This window comes from Bubalus kerabau, chromosome 13 (assembly GCF_029407905.1).
Source record: "Bubalus kerabau isolate K-KA32 ecotype Philippines breed swamp buffalo chromosome 13, PCC_UOA_SB_1v2, whole genome shotgun sequence".
NCBI classification, from domain to species: Eukaryota; Metazoa; Chordata; class Mammalia; order Artiodactyla; family Bovidae; genus Bubalus; species Bubalus kerabau.
In genome coordinates, this window is record NC_073636.1 from 54,158,511 (window position 1) to 54,176,164 (window position 17,654).

The 17,654-nt window shown below is 41.8% G+C and overlaps 1 protein-coding gene, 1 long non-coding RNA gene and 1 other non-coding gene across 5 annotated transcripts in view; 1 reads left to right on the top strand and 2 right to left on the bottom strand.

The window, feature by feature from the left end:
- Nucleotides 1-15,271, top strand: LOC129625709 (DNA replication complex GINS protein PSF1). Of its 3 annotated transcripts, XM_055544394.1 has the most exons (8): nt 52-191; nt 706-847; nt 4,414-4,478; nt 6,902-7,000; nt 7,556-7,646; nt 10,854-10,970; nt 11,794-11,868; nt 13,532-15,271. In XM_055544394.1, exons 3-8 carry the CDS (start codon nt 4,444-4,446, stop codon nt 13,598-13,600), a joined length of 486 nt encoding a protein of 161 aa, XP_055400369.1. In that variant the 5' UTR covers nt 52-191; nt 706-847; nt 4,414-4,443; the 3' UTR covers nt 13,601-15,271. The 3 variants fall into 3 exon arrangements, with proteins under 3 accessions (XP_055400367.1, XP_055400368.1, XP_055400369.1); XM_055544392.1 differs by lacking the exon at nt 706-847 and having other exon boundaries at nt 1-191; XM_055544393.1 differs by lacking the exons at nt 706-847; nt 13,532-15,271 and having other exon boundaries at nt 1-191; nt 11,781-11,868.
- On the bottom strand, nt 6,649-6,721 carry TRNAE-UUC (transfer RNA glutamic acid (anticodon UUC)). Its single transcript has one exon. It is a non-coding gene; the product is annotated as a tRNA-Glu (tRNA).
- The window catches only part of LOC129625710 (uncharacterized), a 21,468-nt gene continuing 16,273 nt past the window's right edge, over nt 12,460-17,654 (bottom strand). Inside the window, exon 3 of the long non-coding RNA XR_008701587.1 lies at nt 12,460-13,081. This is a non-coding gene — a long non-coding RNA (uncharacterized LOC129625710). The remainder of the gene's footprint in view (nt 13,082-17,654) is intronic.

The following is a 17,654-nucleotide window of genomic DNA, read 5'->3' on the forward strand; positions in this document are numbered from 1 at the left end:
CGGAGGTGGGGTCGGTACTGCGCGCGCCTGGGAACAATAGGAGCCGAAGCAGTAGGAAATAGTGAGGTGGCACTTCGGCTGAGAGCCTGGGGTCCAAAGGGCCCGGTGCCTGGGCCATGTTCTGCGAGAAGGCCATGGAGCTGGTCCGGGAGCTGCACCGCGCGGCCGAGGGAAGGCTGCCTGCTTTCAACGTGAGGGCGGGGTCCTCCCCAGGGCGCTTCTCTGGGGCTGCACAACCCAGAGCGAGATGGCGGGTGTGCCTGTGGTTCCCCTCCATGGTTGTGGGAAGGTCGTGGGCAGGTCGGTTTTGGTGGCTTCCAGCGAGCGCAGGGGGTTACCGCCACTCTCCTCGCGCCCCCGACCCCCGCCCTGGTCTCCCGCCGCCGCCGGCGTCCTCGTAGCTGCGGTGCGCGCGGGCTGGGCGGTGGGCGTCTCGCCCCGGTGAGGCGCAGAGAGATCGGGAAACGGGGTGCTAGAGTTCAGGTGTGAGTTACACCGGGAAGGTGTGGACCGGCGTAGCCCGGGCGTTAGGGCCGCGCCCTGAGGGCTGCGGTGAGTGTAGCCCCACCGGGGAGCCGGCCGTGCAAATACCCTCCCCTCCCCGCCGGCGAAGGGCGGGCAGCAAGGGGGCTCCGGGGCCGGGAGGTTTGCTTGTCACTACAAGGCATTTCAGAGGAGCGACGGGATTACTCTGTGTTTTGATAGCTGTCGCAGCACTTTGGGGAATGGACCGGATAGAAGAAAGACTGGTTCTGAGTGGGTTATAAATAGACCACAGAAGAAAATGGATGTGGTCCACAGCCCGGTCGGGGGGCCCTGAACACCGTGTCCTAAGACGACAGGACTGGTAGGTACGAGGACAGGGGTGGAGGTGAGAGGAGTAGCCGGGGAGTGGAGAGACCGGAGTCTCTGGAGGCTTCACTCAGGTAGCAGAGTAAACATCTGGCGGTCAGCAGAAGAGCGTCTGGGTAAGGTGAGTTTTGAATAATCAAGAGCAGTTAGTCTGACCTTGGGTTATTTAACAAATAGGAAAACTGAGCTGCTGGAATTAAGGATCAAGTTAAAGGGCTTGTCTGAACTTGGGGCGTGTTGGAAGCGGAGCCTCAACTTGAACAGTTTTCTTGAACAGATTTCCAGTCTGTTATTCTTGCAACTTCAGGCAGTTACCTTATCTAAAAAGGAGACCACAGCGGGAGGTTCACTGGAGACACAGAACGCAGAGGGGTTGTTGTTGCTGCTGTTCAGTCCGTAAGTCATGCCCCAGTATTTGTGACCCCATGGACTGCAGCAGGCCAGGCTTCCCTGTCCTTCACTGTCTCCCTGACTTTGCTCAAATTCATGTCCATTGGGTCAGTTATGTCATCCAACCATTTCACCCCCTGTAGCCCCCTTCTCTTTTGTCCTACCCTCAATCTTTCCCAGCATCAGGGTCTTTTCCAATGAATCAGCTCTTTACATCAGGTGGCCAAAGTATTGGAGCTTCAGCATCGGCATTATTCCTTCCAAGGAATATTCAGGGTTGATTTCCTTTAGGATTGACTAGTTTGATTTCCTTGCTGCCCAAGGGACTCTCAAGAGTCTTCTTTAGCACCAAAATTGAAAAGCATCAGTTCTTGGGTGCTCAGCCTCCTTTATGGTCCAACTCTCATATCCGTACATGACTACTGGAAAAACCATAGCTTTGACTATAGGGCCCTTTGTCTGCAAAGTGGTACCTCTGCTTTTTAAAATGCTCTCTAGGCTTGTCATTGCTTTTCTTCCAAGGAGCAAGCGTCTTTTAATTTCATGGCTGCAGTCACCATCTGCAGTGACTTAGGAGCCCAAGAAGATAAATTCTGCCCCTGATTCCATTTTTTCCCCATCTGTTTGCCATGAAGTGATGAGACCGGGTACCATGATCTTAGTTTTATGAATGCTGAGTTTTAAGCCAGATGTTTGAGAGAGGTGGAGGCTTTCCTATATGGCCCCACTAGAGTGGGAAGACATAGGAAGGAACCAGCCCAAAGGCACAGAGACTTCCCACAGGTGCTGGCTTTTCAGACTGATAGTCCAGCTGTCTTTCGCTTAGATTTTAAGTGTTGGTTTCTTAGAAGTGTAAAATCCTGGCTTTTCTGGGTCTTAGACTGCACCTTTTCTTGCAGTTGTGCCTGCCTTTGGGGGCTGGCCACTGGGACAGCTTAGCTGGGTTAGACTAAGAATTGATCTTGATCTGATTGACCCCTAACACCCTTGACCAATACATGCTTTCGAGAATCATTCCTCCCCAGCAGATAGTAGCTGGTTTAGAGCAGGGACTCTGCCTTGTTTATCCCAGAATCCCTCATGGTTAGGTGCTGTGTTTGACAAACTGGAATGATGCACTTTGGATATGCAGAACTGATAATCATTTGAGACTTTAGGAAAATTATCTTGAGTTCCCAGGGGCTCACAGCTGGAGGTGGGAGCACAAAATGATGCAACTCCCAGTGTAAATTTTAAAAATCTAAGTCTTAAAGAAAGAAATAAAATTTTAAATCTGAGGACTTGGTTGTATCTTTACAAGTTTATTTCATGCTTGTCTTTTGTATACCTGCCGATCTCCTAATTGTGCAAGAGTTTCAGCTGTTCCTTCAAATAATATTTGTGATAAAAGGAATATTTAACTGAATTCTAGTAAATCAGACTTTTCCATGATATCTTTTTAACCAGTTGATGAAAGAAAAAGTAGAAGTCATGCTTTCATTTTTCATTAGAAATGATTTCTTACATTCAAGCAGGGTTAAGGAGTGTAATTTTGTAATTATACCAGTAGTGCTAAAACATTTTTGCTAATGCATATATTTTGGCTCTAAAAGTAGATGGGTTGCTTATCGTTGTTTTGTATGGAGGTTTTGTGTGTGTGTGTGTGTGTGTGTGTTTGGTTGTCATTGTTATAGAATTATTGGGTTTTGTGTGTGTGTGTGTGTAAAAATTTTAATTGAAATATAGTTTATTTACAGTGTTTCAGGTGTAGGGGTTGCTTTTTGACAGACATTGTATAACATTTATGAATTTTATAATTCTAATGTTTTTATCCTTCCAAGGGAAGTTTTTTAGAAATTTGCCCAAGTAGATAGCAGAAAAACTCCTTTGACCTTTCTGTTTTCTATCCTAGCAGTGTGTAGGTTTTTTGGGGGTTTTTTGGGTAATAACCTTTTAAGATTCTTTTCCAATAAATAATAAGTTATTTACATGCTTTTGTCATGTGTTATTACTTCTGTAGACTATTGGTTTTTTGTCATTAGTTTTACTGAGGTATAATTTATATACAATACAGTACACATTTTAATAGACCTTTGAGTTTTGACAAATGTATACAATCCTTGTAACCAGCAACCCAACCAAGATTTCTGCTATCCCAAGGATTCCCTTTTCTCTTTTGTGGCACTAGCTACCTCCCATCTGCAGCCCTAGGCAACCAAGGATTTTCCTTCCCCTACAGATTATATTTGTCTTTTTTATTGTATTTTTGGAGTCAGCATGCCAGGAATTGCAAACTTTTCTGTACCGGGCCAGTTAGAAGCATACAGTATGTACTCCTTTCTGTCTGACTTCTCAGCCCAGTCTGTTGACTGTGTATTTTGTTGGCAATTCATTCCTTTTTTTTTTTTTTTTAATTGTGGTAAACGATACATAACTTAAACTTTGCCATTTCTAACCATTTTTCTGTGTACATTTCAGTGGCATTAATTATGTTATTAATTACGTTTCCAAAGCTATCACCCCTATTTCCAAAGCTTTTTCATAACCCCAAATAAACTCTATAGCCTTTAAGCAGTAACTCCCCACTCCTTCCCCCTCAGCCTGGTAACCTCTAATCTACTTTGTTTCTATGAGTTTGCCTATTCTAGACATTTCAGATAAGTGGAATCATACAGTATTTGTCCTTTTCTGTCTGGCTTATTTCACTAAGCAGTGTTTTCGAAGTTCATGTTGTTGTATGTATCAGCACTTCTTTTTTTGACTGAGTAATATTCCATTGAATGGACATACCGTTTTGGCTTATCTGTTCATCAATTGGACATTTGGATTGTTTCCACTTTTTGGCTGTTATGAATAATGCTGCTCTGCATATTTGTGCATAAGTTTTTGTATGAACTTAGGTTTGCAGTTTTCTTGAGTGTATACCTAGAAGAGGAATTGCTGGATAATGTGGTAATTCTAAATTTAACTTTTTGTGGACCCACACAGCTGTTTTCTATAGGGCTGTACCATTTTGCATTCCAACCTGCATTGTAGAAGGGTTCCAGTTTCTCCCCATCCTCTCCAACACTTGTTATTATAGCCATCTTAGTAGGTGTGGAAGGACTATTGGTTTTTCATAAGGTACATAAGCATAAAGTATTGCTACAAACTTGGTGGGGGAATTAATGAGTGTAATTTTATATGTTCCAGGAAGATGGACTGAGGCAAGTTCTGGAGGAGATGAAAGCTTTATACGAGCAAAACCAATCTGATGTGTAAGTTGGTAAGCTTGATATTTTAAAAGAATTTAAGAAATACAATATTGAAGTCAGATCATCTTAATATTCATATCTAAAAAGATATGATTTGGTTTTTTTAATTCTCTGTGACCCTGATCATTCCCTAGCTATACAGAAGTAGGATTTGTGTTAATGATTGTTATGTCTGTAGGGACCAAATAGAGCTTGGCACATGGTAGGTGTTTGATAAATAGTTACTGTTTGACTGGTGTGACTTGAAAGGATTTAGGGTGGATCCAAAAGAGATGAGACAGGAGCAAGTAACAGACCTAACGAGTGAAGTGTGTTGTTTCCATCAGGTGAGGCCTTACTGGTTTAAAGGGAAAACAGGCAGTTTGCAAATTTAGCAGGAGCAGCAGTGACTTCCAAAAGCTTGAGTGAAATTCCCTGGGAATTCGTGCTGCAGAACGTTACAGCTTGGTATGTTAAAGGGTTCTGGAGTTGCAGACTATTTAGAGCCAACCATGGTAGTTGGCACAGTGGAGAATCTGGGCTGAACAACAGACTTCAGAGGATCCTGTGACTGGGTGAAGAATAAGACACAAGAGCACTGACTGCTGGAGGAAAAATGAGGTATTGAGAGCTCAACCTGGAGAGAAGTCTGTCTGCAACATGAGATTTCATCCTTGGCCTTGTTAGGTAGTGTTTTCATCAGTTAGTTAGACATAGAAATGAGTAGCGTGTTGTTAAGGTTTGTGGATTACACAGAAGAGTAGAAACACTTTGCAGTGACTGTGTTTAATGATAGATACCGATGAACGAGGAACTGGTGTGCAAGAGGTCTGCAGTAAATGTAAGGGAAATGGAAAGTCCTGAACTCAGGTTCCCAAGTCATTCATTTGTTCATGCAACAGATATGCACTCAACAGTTATGAGCTGATAAAGGGCTCTGGTGTTTCAACTGTAAACAGCAGAAATCAAGAGGGTAAACCCAAAATTTTCTCCCCGTGTGAAGGACCCTAAAGTGCAAACATAGTTGAAGATCAAAAACTATTTCTTGGATGGGTGGAGGAGCATTTGACTTTAGAGTCCTTATCTCATTTTATGAGAATGAGGATTTGGAAGGATTTGATACCATAGAAAGAGGTAAACCAGGTGGGACTACCAGCTGTGAAGGAAAATGCTGTGAAGAGAGTAATGCACTGAAAATATTAGTAGATTGAGAAATCCTGGAAATTGTCTCCAAGGAAGAGACACTTCAGCTGGAGCCTGAATAAGTAGGTTTTAGTGAGGAAGTAATTGTGGGCACAGAGCATTTCTAGGTGGAAGAAACAGCATGTGCAAAGGCCCTGAGTCATGAAAGAGGGTGGGATGCTCAGAGACCTGATCATTACCAAAGGCCAGTGTGGCTGAAACTTAGTGAGCAGGCAAAGGGCGACACCAGGTGAGATTTTTAAGCATGTGGGGGAGGTGGTGGCATGTTTGTGTTCTAACAATCACCCTGGCCGCCATGTGGACAGTGGATGGTGGGACTGAGAGGGAAAATGGTGGTCATGCAGGTGATAGGAAGGGTGAGCCAGACTAGGGAAAAAGAGAACAGTTTACAGACCTATTTAGGAGGTAACTGAACAGGCCTTGGTCCAGTAAGGGAATGACTTTCCTGTATTCATACCATTGGGAAATTCATGATCCCCAAAAATTCTGTGCCCTATCCTCCTAGTTTGGTTCTGGGCAGGACAGTCACTATTATCAGTTTCTGGTTAAAATTCTTTGTCAGAAGAAATCTATTCCTATTTAATTGCTCACATGGAAATGTGAATTTTTTAAGGAAGTTCTTGTGTATTTAATCAAATACTTTGATGTTAATTGGGTGTATTTTATTTGTGCTATTTCATTATAATCAAGAGCACACTATAAGCAACATGGAGAATAAATCTAACGTAGGATGAGAACACGATGTGAGGCCATAACCTTATGCCCCATGATACTTGATCTCCTGTCCCAGCATGAAAAAGGGATTCTAAAAAGTGAGGCAAAAAGTTGTCTTTTGGAGACGATGGAAATTAATCCGTGTGCAAAACACAATGTGCCACATGGCTAAACAAAACAATGGGAGTATGATCCTAGGCAAATTAGTTAGGTATTTTTAATTTTTTTTTTTTTTTTAAAGAATTTAAGTTTGTCCACACAGCTTGCAGGGCCTTAGTTCCCTGACCAGGGACTGAACCTGTGCCCTCAGCAGTGAAAGTGCGGTGTCTTAACCACTGGACCACCAGGGAATTCCCTGGCTCTTTTCTATTTTATTCTGTTAGCAAAAGCTCCAATGTGGAGGCAGGTACTATTTAGGTAGGTTAACTACTGACATAAATGGCTAAAAACAAGTATGGAGTTAGTTGTTAGCTGACTTTGAAAATTTAACCTGTATTCAGTAGACAGTCTTTCCTTAAATGTTTTACCAGGAATGAAGCAAAGTCAAGTGGACGAGGTGATTTGATACCAACCATCAAGTTTCGACACTGCTCTTTGCTAAGAAATCAGCGCTGCACTGTAGCCTACCTGTGAGCGTCTCTGTGTTTGCGGGGGTGGCAGGGAGCAGTGGCGGGTTCCCATCCAAGTGGGTGTCAGAAATTCTTAGAGTTGTCTCTCTTTTATGACATTCTGAATTTTCTCTTTCCACTTAAACGTTTTTTATTATGGAAAATTACAGTATTCGTAAAACTAGGGAATAATATTACAACCCCCCATGGAGCCATCATATAGGTCACAGTTCTTAACATTTTGCCATAATTGCTTCATCTTTTTTTATGTGTCTATGCTAAACATTAGACATTTTACCACTGAATGGTTTCGTATGCATCTTTAAGAAATAAGGGCCTTTGGGGCCTTTTCTCACATGACCTCTGTATAGTTCTCACACATAGAGCAGTGAACATACCTTCACAGCATCCATCCAGTCTATTCTTATTTTCCACGTTGTCCCGAAGGTGTCCTCTTACAGTGGTTTGTTTGCCTCTGGAATCAAATCAAAGTCCACATGTTACCTTCTGGTGGTTGAGTCTTAAGCCTCTCCTGATCAAGACAGCCTCTGATCCAATACCGTATTAATGTTCTAGGTATGACCGGCTGCTTCGGATTAGAGCACTCAGGTGGGAATATGGCAGTGTCTTGCCAAGTGCTTTACGATTTCACATGTCTGCTGAAGAAGTAAGTTAGTGTTCTTATTCAAATTTGTAAATTCAGAAACTGGCTGAGCTTCTGGCATTGTTTGTGGTGGTTTAGTCGCTAAGTCGTGTCCGACTCTTATGATCCCATGGACTGTAGCCCGCCAGCCTCCTCTGTCCATGAGGATTCTCTAGGCAAGAATACTGAAGTGGGTTGCCAGTTCCTTCTCCAGGGGATCTTCCCAACCCAGGGATTGAACCTGGGTCTCCTGCATTGCAGGCAGATTCTTTACCAACTGAGCTATAAGGGAAGCCCCCTGGCATGGTTTGGTAATAGTATTTATAGTATTTGTCTTTTTGTTTTAACATTTGCTTTTCAGTAGTTTTTGGTCTGTTTGAGAATGGTAGGAGTGATTCTAAATGCTGCATGGAAAACTACTATTACTTAACAAAGGGTCCCGTTATATTAGCTGCTAGTGATCCATCAGTAGGATTCAAAACTGGCATTATTATTTAGAGGTTTTTCATAAAATATGTGTGTGTACATACTTTGCTTGGGGCTTCCCAGGTGGCGCTTGTGGTAAAGAACTTGCCTGCCAGTGCAGGAGACGTAAGTGATGTGAGTTCTATCCTTGGGTCGGGAAGATCCCCTGGAGGAGGGCTTGGCAACCCACTCCAGTATTCTTGCCTGGATAATCCCACAGATGGAGGACCTTGGCAGGCTACAGTCCATAGGGTCACAGAGAATTGGACACGACTGAAGAGACTCCGCACGCACACACGTACTTTGCTTATCTTTGTGAATGTGTGATGAATTCTTGATTTATCCAGTCACTGAGGCACAATATTTAAGGACACAAGATTGAAGGCAAGCAAACTCGTGTAGAAACCTTGGCTCTATTTCTGTGAGATCCTAGGCAGGTGACTCCATCCCTCCCTGTGCCTAAATTCCATCATTTACAAAGTGAAGGTCATAGCATCTGCTTCAGTGACTTCGGACACTAACTACCTAGTTAGACCAAACTTCATAGGTTAAGACTGCCCTCACTTCAGACGCCAGCCATGGTTTGGGGGTTCCCAGGGACACTCTCCCTTCTGACCAACTGGCTACAAATTCAGAGGTTCCCATTCTCCCTTCAGGTTTGAGGCTTTTAGCCTCTAGAAGGCAATGGCACCCCACTCCAGTACTCTTGCCTGGAAAATCCCATGGATGGAGGAGCCTGGTAGGCTGCAGTCCATGGGGTCACTAAGAGTCGGACACGACTGAGCAACTTCACTTTCACTTTTCTCTTTCATGCATTGGAGAAGGAAATGGCAACCCACTCCAGTATTCTTGCCTGGAGAATCCCAGGGACGGCGGAGCCTGGTGGGCTGCCGTCTATGGGGTCGCACAGAGTCAGACACAACTGAAGCGACTTAGCATAGCATAGCATATCATTGCAGAGAGGAGAGGGGAGCTAGAAGGAGGGCTCCATCACCTGTGATTCATTGCATCATGGTTTGATCAATCAATGCAGCCTATGTCATGACACTCCAGAGTTGTGTAAGCTTCCCTGGTTGACACAATATCGTGTGCATTGTTCCACATCAGTGTGCCCAGAGGGTGGTGTGTCCTGATCCCTCAGGGTGCTGCTGCTGCTAAGTCACCTCAGTCGTGTCCGACTCTGTGTGACCCCATAGACGGCAGCCCACTAGGCTCCTCTGTCCCTGGGATTCTCCAGGCAAGAATACTGGAGTGGGTTGCCATTTCCTTCTCCAATGCATGAAAGTGAAAAGTGAAAGTAAAGTCGCTCAGTCTTGCCCTTGGCGACCCCATGGACTGCAGCCTACCAGGCTCCTCCGTCCATGGGATTTTCCAAGCAACAGTACTGGAGTGGGTTGCATCAAAGCTTCACATTTGGGACTCTCCCATACCTCACCCTGGGTGTCTCTTCCTTTGGCTGGTTCTAATTTGTATTCCTTTCACTACAGTACAACAGTGAATGTCAGGACAGTGCTTTCCTGGGTCCTGAGATTCGTTCTGGCAAAGTATTAAACCTGAGGGAGGGGTGTACGTGTGTATGTATGCACGCACATACTTTACTAGTGAAGGTTATGAGGATGTTTTTCTGTACAGTCTTTTTGGAGTTATCTTGTTTTATCTTTCACAAAGATCTACAGTACTGGAATAGATTTTTGTGAATAATGTATGAGCCAAGTTGCATGTCTGTTGGGGGGCTTTCTTTTGTCTTAGTCTATTTGTCCTTGTACTGATTTGATACTGCTTAAATGATTGTAAGTTTGTAATACTTCTTAAGTAAGTTTTCCCATTTTGTTCTTCTTTTTTCAAGTGTCTTGACTATTTTTGGCTTTTTGCATTTCCATGCAAATTTCAGACTCCTTTGTCAAGTCCGATTTTTTTAAAACAATTGGAGTTTTGATTGAGAATGACTTGGATCTATAGATCAGTTAACATTATTATAATACTGAATTGTCCAGTCCTTCAAAGTGGTATATCATTCTGCATTTTTAGGTACCAATATGCAGAATGACCATGAAAGGTTGTTGTTGAATCAAGTGAATACACCGGGATTCTTGGCTCCCGGAGGAGAATTCAATCCAGGGCCAGAGACGAGGCTTGATCGCTCAGAGCTTTTGTGTAATAAAGTTTTATTAAAGTATAAAGGAGATAGAGAAAGCTTCTGACATAGGCATCAGAAGGGGGCAGAAAGAGTACCCGCTTGCTAGTGTTAACAATGAAGTTATATAATCCAAAGAATATCTGGAGGTTGTAAAGACCTCATCAGACCTACTCCCATAATTTACATTTTAAGATAACACTGTCCTCAGGCAAGATACATCCTTGTAAAGACCAGGTCTACTCCCATAATTAACATTGTAAGATAACAGAAGGTTGAATCCAAAGACTGTCCTTAGGCAGGATACATTATTGTTATATAATCCTAAGGAATGTGGAGAAATAAAAAAGTTTGTCCTTTCTTCCTCCTTGAGAATTCCAGACCCCTCTCTCCTTGGGGACCCCTAGACTCCCTATCAACCTGCCTAGGAACTGACTCTCTCAACCAATACCTACTGTTCTAGGTACCAGTGCCTGGTTCATAATAGGCAATCAATAATATTTGTAGTTTGAATGAATGGTCATAGTAAAGATGCATGTGGGCATGTGTGCTGTTTTTGAAAGGTTTAGTGTACAGTTTCTGCAAATTTATTTTCTTACAGCTTTGTCAAATGTTCATCTTTATGTTTCCAGATGGACTGGTTCAATCGTTATAAAAAGTCCCTTGCTACCTACATGAGGTCTTTGGGAGGAGACGAAGGTTTGGACATCACACAGGATATGAAACCTCCAAAAAGCCTATATATAGAAGTAAGTACACCTTTTTAAAAAATGAGTGTTTTTTTGATGCATAGAATGTGTTGACTTTTGTCCAAGGGAGGGGGGTATATGAATATATACTACTGTATATACGCATACCTCGGAGACACCATAGGTTTGGTTTCTAACTCACAATAAAGCGAATATTCACTAAAACATGTCACACAAATCTTTTGGTTTCCCAGTGCATGTAAAAGTTATGCTTGCACTCGTCTATTGAGTATGTGTTAGCATTATATACATATTTTATTGCTAAAAAATCCTGCTATCTGACAATGCAGGGTTGACACAAATCTTCAGTTTGTAAAAAAAAAAAAAAAAAAAAAATCAATATTAGAGAAGCGCAAAAAACAAATGGGAGGAAACGTAAACCCAAGCCAAAACTTTTACTTGTAGGTGGTGGTGGGAACGGGATTGAACAGCTAAAAATTTTTGGCTGTACCTGTTTTAAAAGTTTTAACTTTAGAACCATGTAAGTACTTTACATATTATTAAAACAAAATGAAATCAAAGTGAAAAACCAACCCAAAACTCTCTTTGGCAGCTCCTTCAGTTTCCTTGCTGTCAGTGCTGACCTACACATATATTCAGAGATTTGCCAGTTTTCTTCCTCCCCATCAGTGGACATTGGAACTAGTGGACACTGGAACCACTAGTATGCCTCAGTAAGGAATACTAAGCCTAACTACACAGAGAAGAAGCACACAGAGCCTAAGACTTCCCTGTAGGTACATGTACAGTGCCCAGCTACTTGATGGTTACTTCATAACAAAAAATAATTTAGGTATTATAATACATCAGGTTTTCTTTTCAGGTGCGGTGTCTAAAAGACTACGGAGAATTTGAAGTTGAGGATGGTACTTCAGTGCTATTAAAAAAAAATAGCCAGGTATTTACTGTCTTAGTATACTTTAAATTTCGTAAGAGTGTTGAATGATGGAAATGTTGGAGTCAGTAGCTAAATATCACCTTGCCATGATCATTTGTGTCATAGGCATTAAGTTTATCATAATACATCCTTTTATCCTTTTTCTAAAGACTTGAAGCAAACGTCACATATAGTAAGAAAGGGTTAATACCGTTGACCCTTAAACATCATGTAGGGATTCTGGGTGCAGTCAGACTGCCTGGTCCCTGCAGGCTCTAGGTGCACGGGCTTCTGCGGTGGCAGCACGCAGGTTTGGTAGTTGTGGCGTGTGGGCCCTAGGGTTTGTGGGCAGAAGCCTTCCTCTTGATGAGACTTTGTCTCTCAGTGTCACTCTAAAACTGGGGTAACTTAAAAGCATCAGCTACTGTAGTGGACATTAAGAGGCTTCTAACATGTCTGAGCACATCAGAAATAAGTTTTCTATAAAATCTGTGTTATAGATCACCCACATAATGTGAAATATTAATAGGGAAACATTTTCCTACCATATAGTCCTTTATTCTTGACTCTATGGGGCATGTTTCCCATTGCCCAGAAATGAGAACAAATGTCTTAGTAGACATTGGAATAACTGTTTAATGAACAACTCCATTGGTTTTTTTGTGTGTGTGTGTTTTTTCTTCTTTTTTTTTACATTTCATAGTTGTAAGACTTAAAAAATTCAGTTAAGTTAGACATCAGTCCTCAGCCCATGGGTCTTCATGACTGGTTGGCAGGAGTTTCTTTGGTCATGGGTCCCACATGAGGCCTTGAGTTTGTGAAGAACTGTCAGGCACACGGTGCTGCTGAAGTAGTGTCCGCTTCCTTGAGTACTTGCCATACTCTCTCCTTCAGTTCACCTTCTAGAGTTCTCTATGCTGCACTTTCTAATGCACTGTTTTTCATTTTTACTCAAGTATCTATGTCTGTCTAGTCTTTGAGGTTTCTTTGGCCACCTGTGAGCTTGAAAAGTCTTCCGGCCTCACTCCCTGCACCTCCCTGCTCCAGAATTTAGTAAATGTTCCCTTCTGTGTTAAGCCTTGCTGTTTGGGAGGGAATGAGACCAGGAGATGCCGTTCCACCTCAGAATGAGATCAGTGTGCTCTCTGGAGACATGGAGGATGAGCTTTAGCTGGGCACCATCTTCCTCACACACAGCGTGTGGCCAGCATCCGTGGGTTACAAAGACTTCATCCTTGAAAAATATGGGAGAAGAGTTGCACTGTTAGTAGAGGAATGACTGTTCAGACATAGATCCTCAAGAGGTTTAATGGAGAAGACACTCCTTCCGTTTGCCTTCTTAGTGAACTGTTGCCACATCCCTTGTAGTCTGTGGCCCAGATCACCTACCTGGCTTTCCTGTGCATAAATCTAAAAATGTAAACACTAAGGAAAATACCTACTAGAATCCAGAAGTCTTTAGTTTAAATTTAACTTAAAGTATGAATTTGTTTATAAAATTCAGATTTTAGTATAGCTCTAAGTAACATCAATTTCAGTTGATGAAAATAGCAAATATAAGCTTAGCTTTGTACTACTTCTCTGGTGCAGTTTGAAATATTCAGCATGCATTGCTGCTTTTTAATGACACGACATGTAATTTAAAATAATGCTCTTCATTCCTCTTCCTCCCCCCACCCCTCAGCACTTTTTACCTCGGTGGAAGTGTGAGCAGCTGATTAGACAAGGCATTCTGGAGCACGTGCTGTCATGACCCCTGGCCGGATGGCTGTAAGACTCCCTCCTGGTGTGAGACTGCACCCAACCAAAGTCACTTCTCCACCTCCCCAAGGCCCACTGCTTTTTGGTTCTAAAATTGAGACATTATTTAACCAGGAATGCTAGGTGGAGGAGTATGGTTTCTTTTTTTTCTTTTCATTTGGATGTTAGTTTCTTTTTTATTTCATTTCTGAATATAATTCCGTTACCTTCCATGGTAAACATGTTTGTGAATCTATGTTGTATGTTTGTACTTTGAAGTATCAGTTCTCAAAAGAGAATTTGCACTCTGGCAGTACAGAGCCTCCACAGACACAACCCTGCTGCCCACAGCTTTAGAGCGAAGTCTAAGATCAGGGTTCTAGCAGATGCTGTGCTTAAAGAGAATGCTTCCCGGCTAGTATACAGCCATCTTCTCATTCTGTCCTCACAACTTGCAAGAGGTTTTATTTTGTATTTTATGGGATTCTCCCCTTTGTGTAGTAAGTTATATCTGTAATCATAACGTTTCTACAATTCCCAAAATGCTATTGTATGTTTTAGTTTCATGAAAGTAAACATTTGTTACATGTTCATCTCTTCTAAACATTGAGGAAGTTTCACTTGGATGTATAGGGAGGCCTCTTGTATTGTTGCTGGAATTGTGCATTGTAATGCAAGCCAGGCAGCTGAATTTCTGAAGTTGGTGTTTCTAAATCATGGGCCAGTGGAGCTGGTGGTCTCTAAAGAACACAATGGACTTTGCCCATTTCCAGCAGTGGTGGCTGGTCTGGCTGGTGCCTGGCTGCAAGCTTGTGTCGCAGGATGTCCATTTTGGAAAGGGAAGCTGAGATTGGGGCTAGGAAAGAAATTTTGTGCAGTTTCCCTCCAAGAGTCACATTGACCAGAAACTCACATGAAAAGCTGATCAGCTAAGTGGAGGGCAATTTCTACTGCCCAATAAAATGATAGGCATCAGAGAAGCACCAGGTGGTCCTACCTGCTGGTCAATGGCCTTTCTCCACCAGTCCCCTCCATGACCAGCTCAGTAATCTCAGAGACATTCAAGTTTAAAATACAGATAAACCCAGTACCTGGCACTCTCTGTGCAGTGCATTTCTTAAACGGGAATATTTCTGGCTAAAATTATACTCAAGTAGTCAAGCTATGGAGAGCCTCTACCTAGGGTATGGGTCTGCATATTTTCACAACACACGTATTAATACTTAGTCAGCAGGCAGCCCTTGGCAGATTCTTTTCCGAGCTGTGCGGCTCATAGGATCTGTTTCCTGACCAGAGATTGAACCTGTGCCCTGGGCATTGAAAGCACAGACCCCTACAATAATTCCTTCCATAGATTCATAGCCAGATCAGATTTTCATCTGAATCTCTGCCAATAAACAAAACAGAAAATTTCCCTAGTGATTGGGATGGATGACGTTTTAACTGTAGGTCAGTGGTCACTTCCCTTGCATTCTGCTCTTCCAAGCATGTGGAACCACATGAGCCCAGAACCATGTGAGTCAGCTGTGAGGAGGAACCTGCGGTAAAGGCCATTGCCCTGTTGCCAGCCCAGCATCATTCCTGTATATAAACCGTATGATGTACTTTTCTGATTCATTCCCAAAATAAAATAATAAGTATGTTTCTTACTTGAAGTAAATGTATACTGGTTGAAAAATTAAAATTTTGTAGGTTTTATTGATTTATGTTGATTGGTCCTATAGAGTTGTGGCTAGAATTTTAAAATACATGTTTTTTTATTTAAAGGTAATAAGTGCACAATTAAAAAGATAAAAGAAAACATACAATGTAGAAAATGAAAGTAAGTTCCTGTTTTACCTACTAAATGCCACCATCCAGTGTGCCCACTGTTAACTGATTACAGATATAAAGTACAATCCCATTTCAGGCGTTTTTCCAATGAAATACTTTCCAGTTTTTGTTCCTAATGTGAATGGAATCTTCTTTTCTGTTATAATTTCTAACTGGTTTTGGATGATAAATATTGAAAAGCAGTAAATTATGATGACTTGGCCACTTTCCTATATAAAGTCATTTCTTTTTCACATTGATTTTGTCATCTGGAACTTTCAGAAAAATGTTGACTACTGCTGGTAATAGCTGGCAGCTTATCCTTTTCCTGACTCAACCTGAATGACACAGTCTTCTTCATCTCTCTACCCCATGCTTCTCCAGGAAAGACTTGTGGCCTCCCTCGGTGCAACCTGAAACTTCAAAATAAATTTAAAACCGTAGTAAAACAGTGGTAATTAACAAACATGATTTTTTCCAAGTGCACTTTTGGAACTTGAGTGATGATCATATATGGTTTCTCACTTAACTCCCTAAAGTTACGATTACATATATATAACTGTTGGCACTGTCTTACAGTCCATTTGTAACATTCTTCTTGGCCATGGCTGTTAACCATTCATTGAACTGCAAGATTTGATTTGCTGTTATTTTATTGTGGAATTTTGCAACTTTGAGTGATGCTGTTTTATAGTGCTTAGCAAGAGGGGATGGATGTGTGTATATTCACATATATGTCTGCTTTGTCGGTGTTTTCAGTCATCTGTTCCTATGAAACAGCTATCCGAACACAGTGGCTTTAAACCACACCTCTCTTGACTTTCGCAGTTCTGCAGGTTTGCCAGGCTTAGCTGGGAGTTCCTGCAGATCTTGCTTGGGGTCCCTGATGCAGTTGTATTCCTCTGGTGACCTGACTTGGATGGCTTGGCCTCTGTTCTCCATGTGGGCCTCTTGCGAGGTTCTCTCCAGTAAGCTGATTGGGCTTCTTATCTGGCAGCTTGGGACCCTGCAGGATTAAGAAGGTGGATGTGCGTGCTGCTAGTTTTCTGAATGACCAGGCCTGGTAGTGGACTAGCACCATTTTCTGCCAAATTCAGTCAACTAATACAGCCACAGGTGCTCAGAGTCAATGAAGGCCACATGGACCACATAAATGCAGAACAGCAAGAGGCCCCACCGTCAGATGGGGCATCGGGGTTCTGGTGTCAGTTTTTAGTGGTGCACGTTCCTTTATCTATTTTTCATAGAAATGTACCTTTTAAAATATCATTAATACCTATAGAACTATCTCAGTATGAATCTTCTTTGGAGAGACTTGATGAATCTTTTCTTTAGTTTGAGGTCAAACTTTTCTACTTTTTCTTAAGTAAATTTCAGTTAGTCTTCTTTTCTAAACTTTTTTAATCTCTATTTTGAAATGCATTATGGAATTTTTTTTCTTTTCACTACATATGATTATCCCTAATATGTGTCTGTCTTTCCTTTTTGGTCTTAGTCCATAACTAGAAGAAGTATCTGTAATAACACTGTATTAATCCTTTAGGAGGATTAATGTAGTGGAGGGAGGTGCTAATTTCACATGGTCTATTGCTTTTCACAATTGATTGTATTTTAGGATGAGTTGAATTCATTCTGTTTTTTGTAACTTTACAAAAACAATGTTTTAATATAGTACAAAATATAGGAACAAAGAAGGTAGCCATCTACAAGTCAGACAGAGGCCTCAGGAAAAACAAACCTGCTAATAAGTTTGGGTTTCTAGCCTCCAGAATTGTAAGAAAATAAATTAATTTTGTTTCAGTCACCCAGTCTGTAATATTCTGTTTTGGCAGCCCCTGCAAAGGGCGTTTAGTATCTTTTTTTTTTTTTTTTTTTTTTTAATGTATTTCCCTAATTGAGAGACTTGAACAGTTTCCATCCTTTTGCTATTATAGACAGAGCTATATGAGTAACCTTGTACATATATCATTTTACACATACACAGCTTGGTGTGTAGGATAATTGTAATTTTGATGGGATTTGTAATTTTTATAGGAATTATAATTTGTTCTGCACCAGAAATTATGAGAGTCACTCCCCCTAACCTTCTTTGCCAACAGTATGTTATTTCCGGTTGGGGCTGTTAGAGAAAAGATGCCAGGAACGTTGATGTACAAGTCTGCTGCAGATGCGTATTTCTTTTCCTTTGGGCAAATAACAAGGAGTAAAATGGCTGGGTCTTAATGTAGGTGTGATTTTTTTAACTTTTGAAGAAA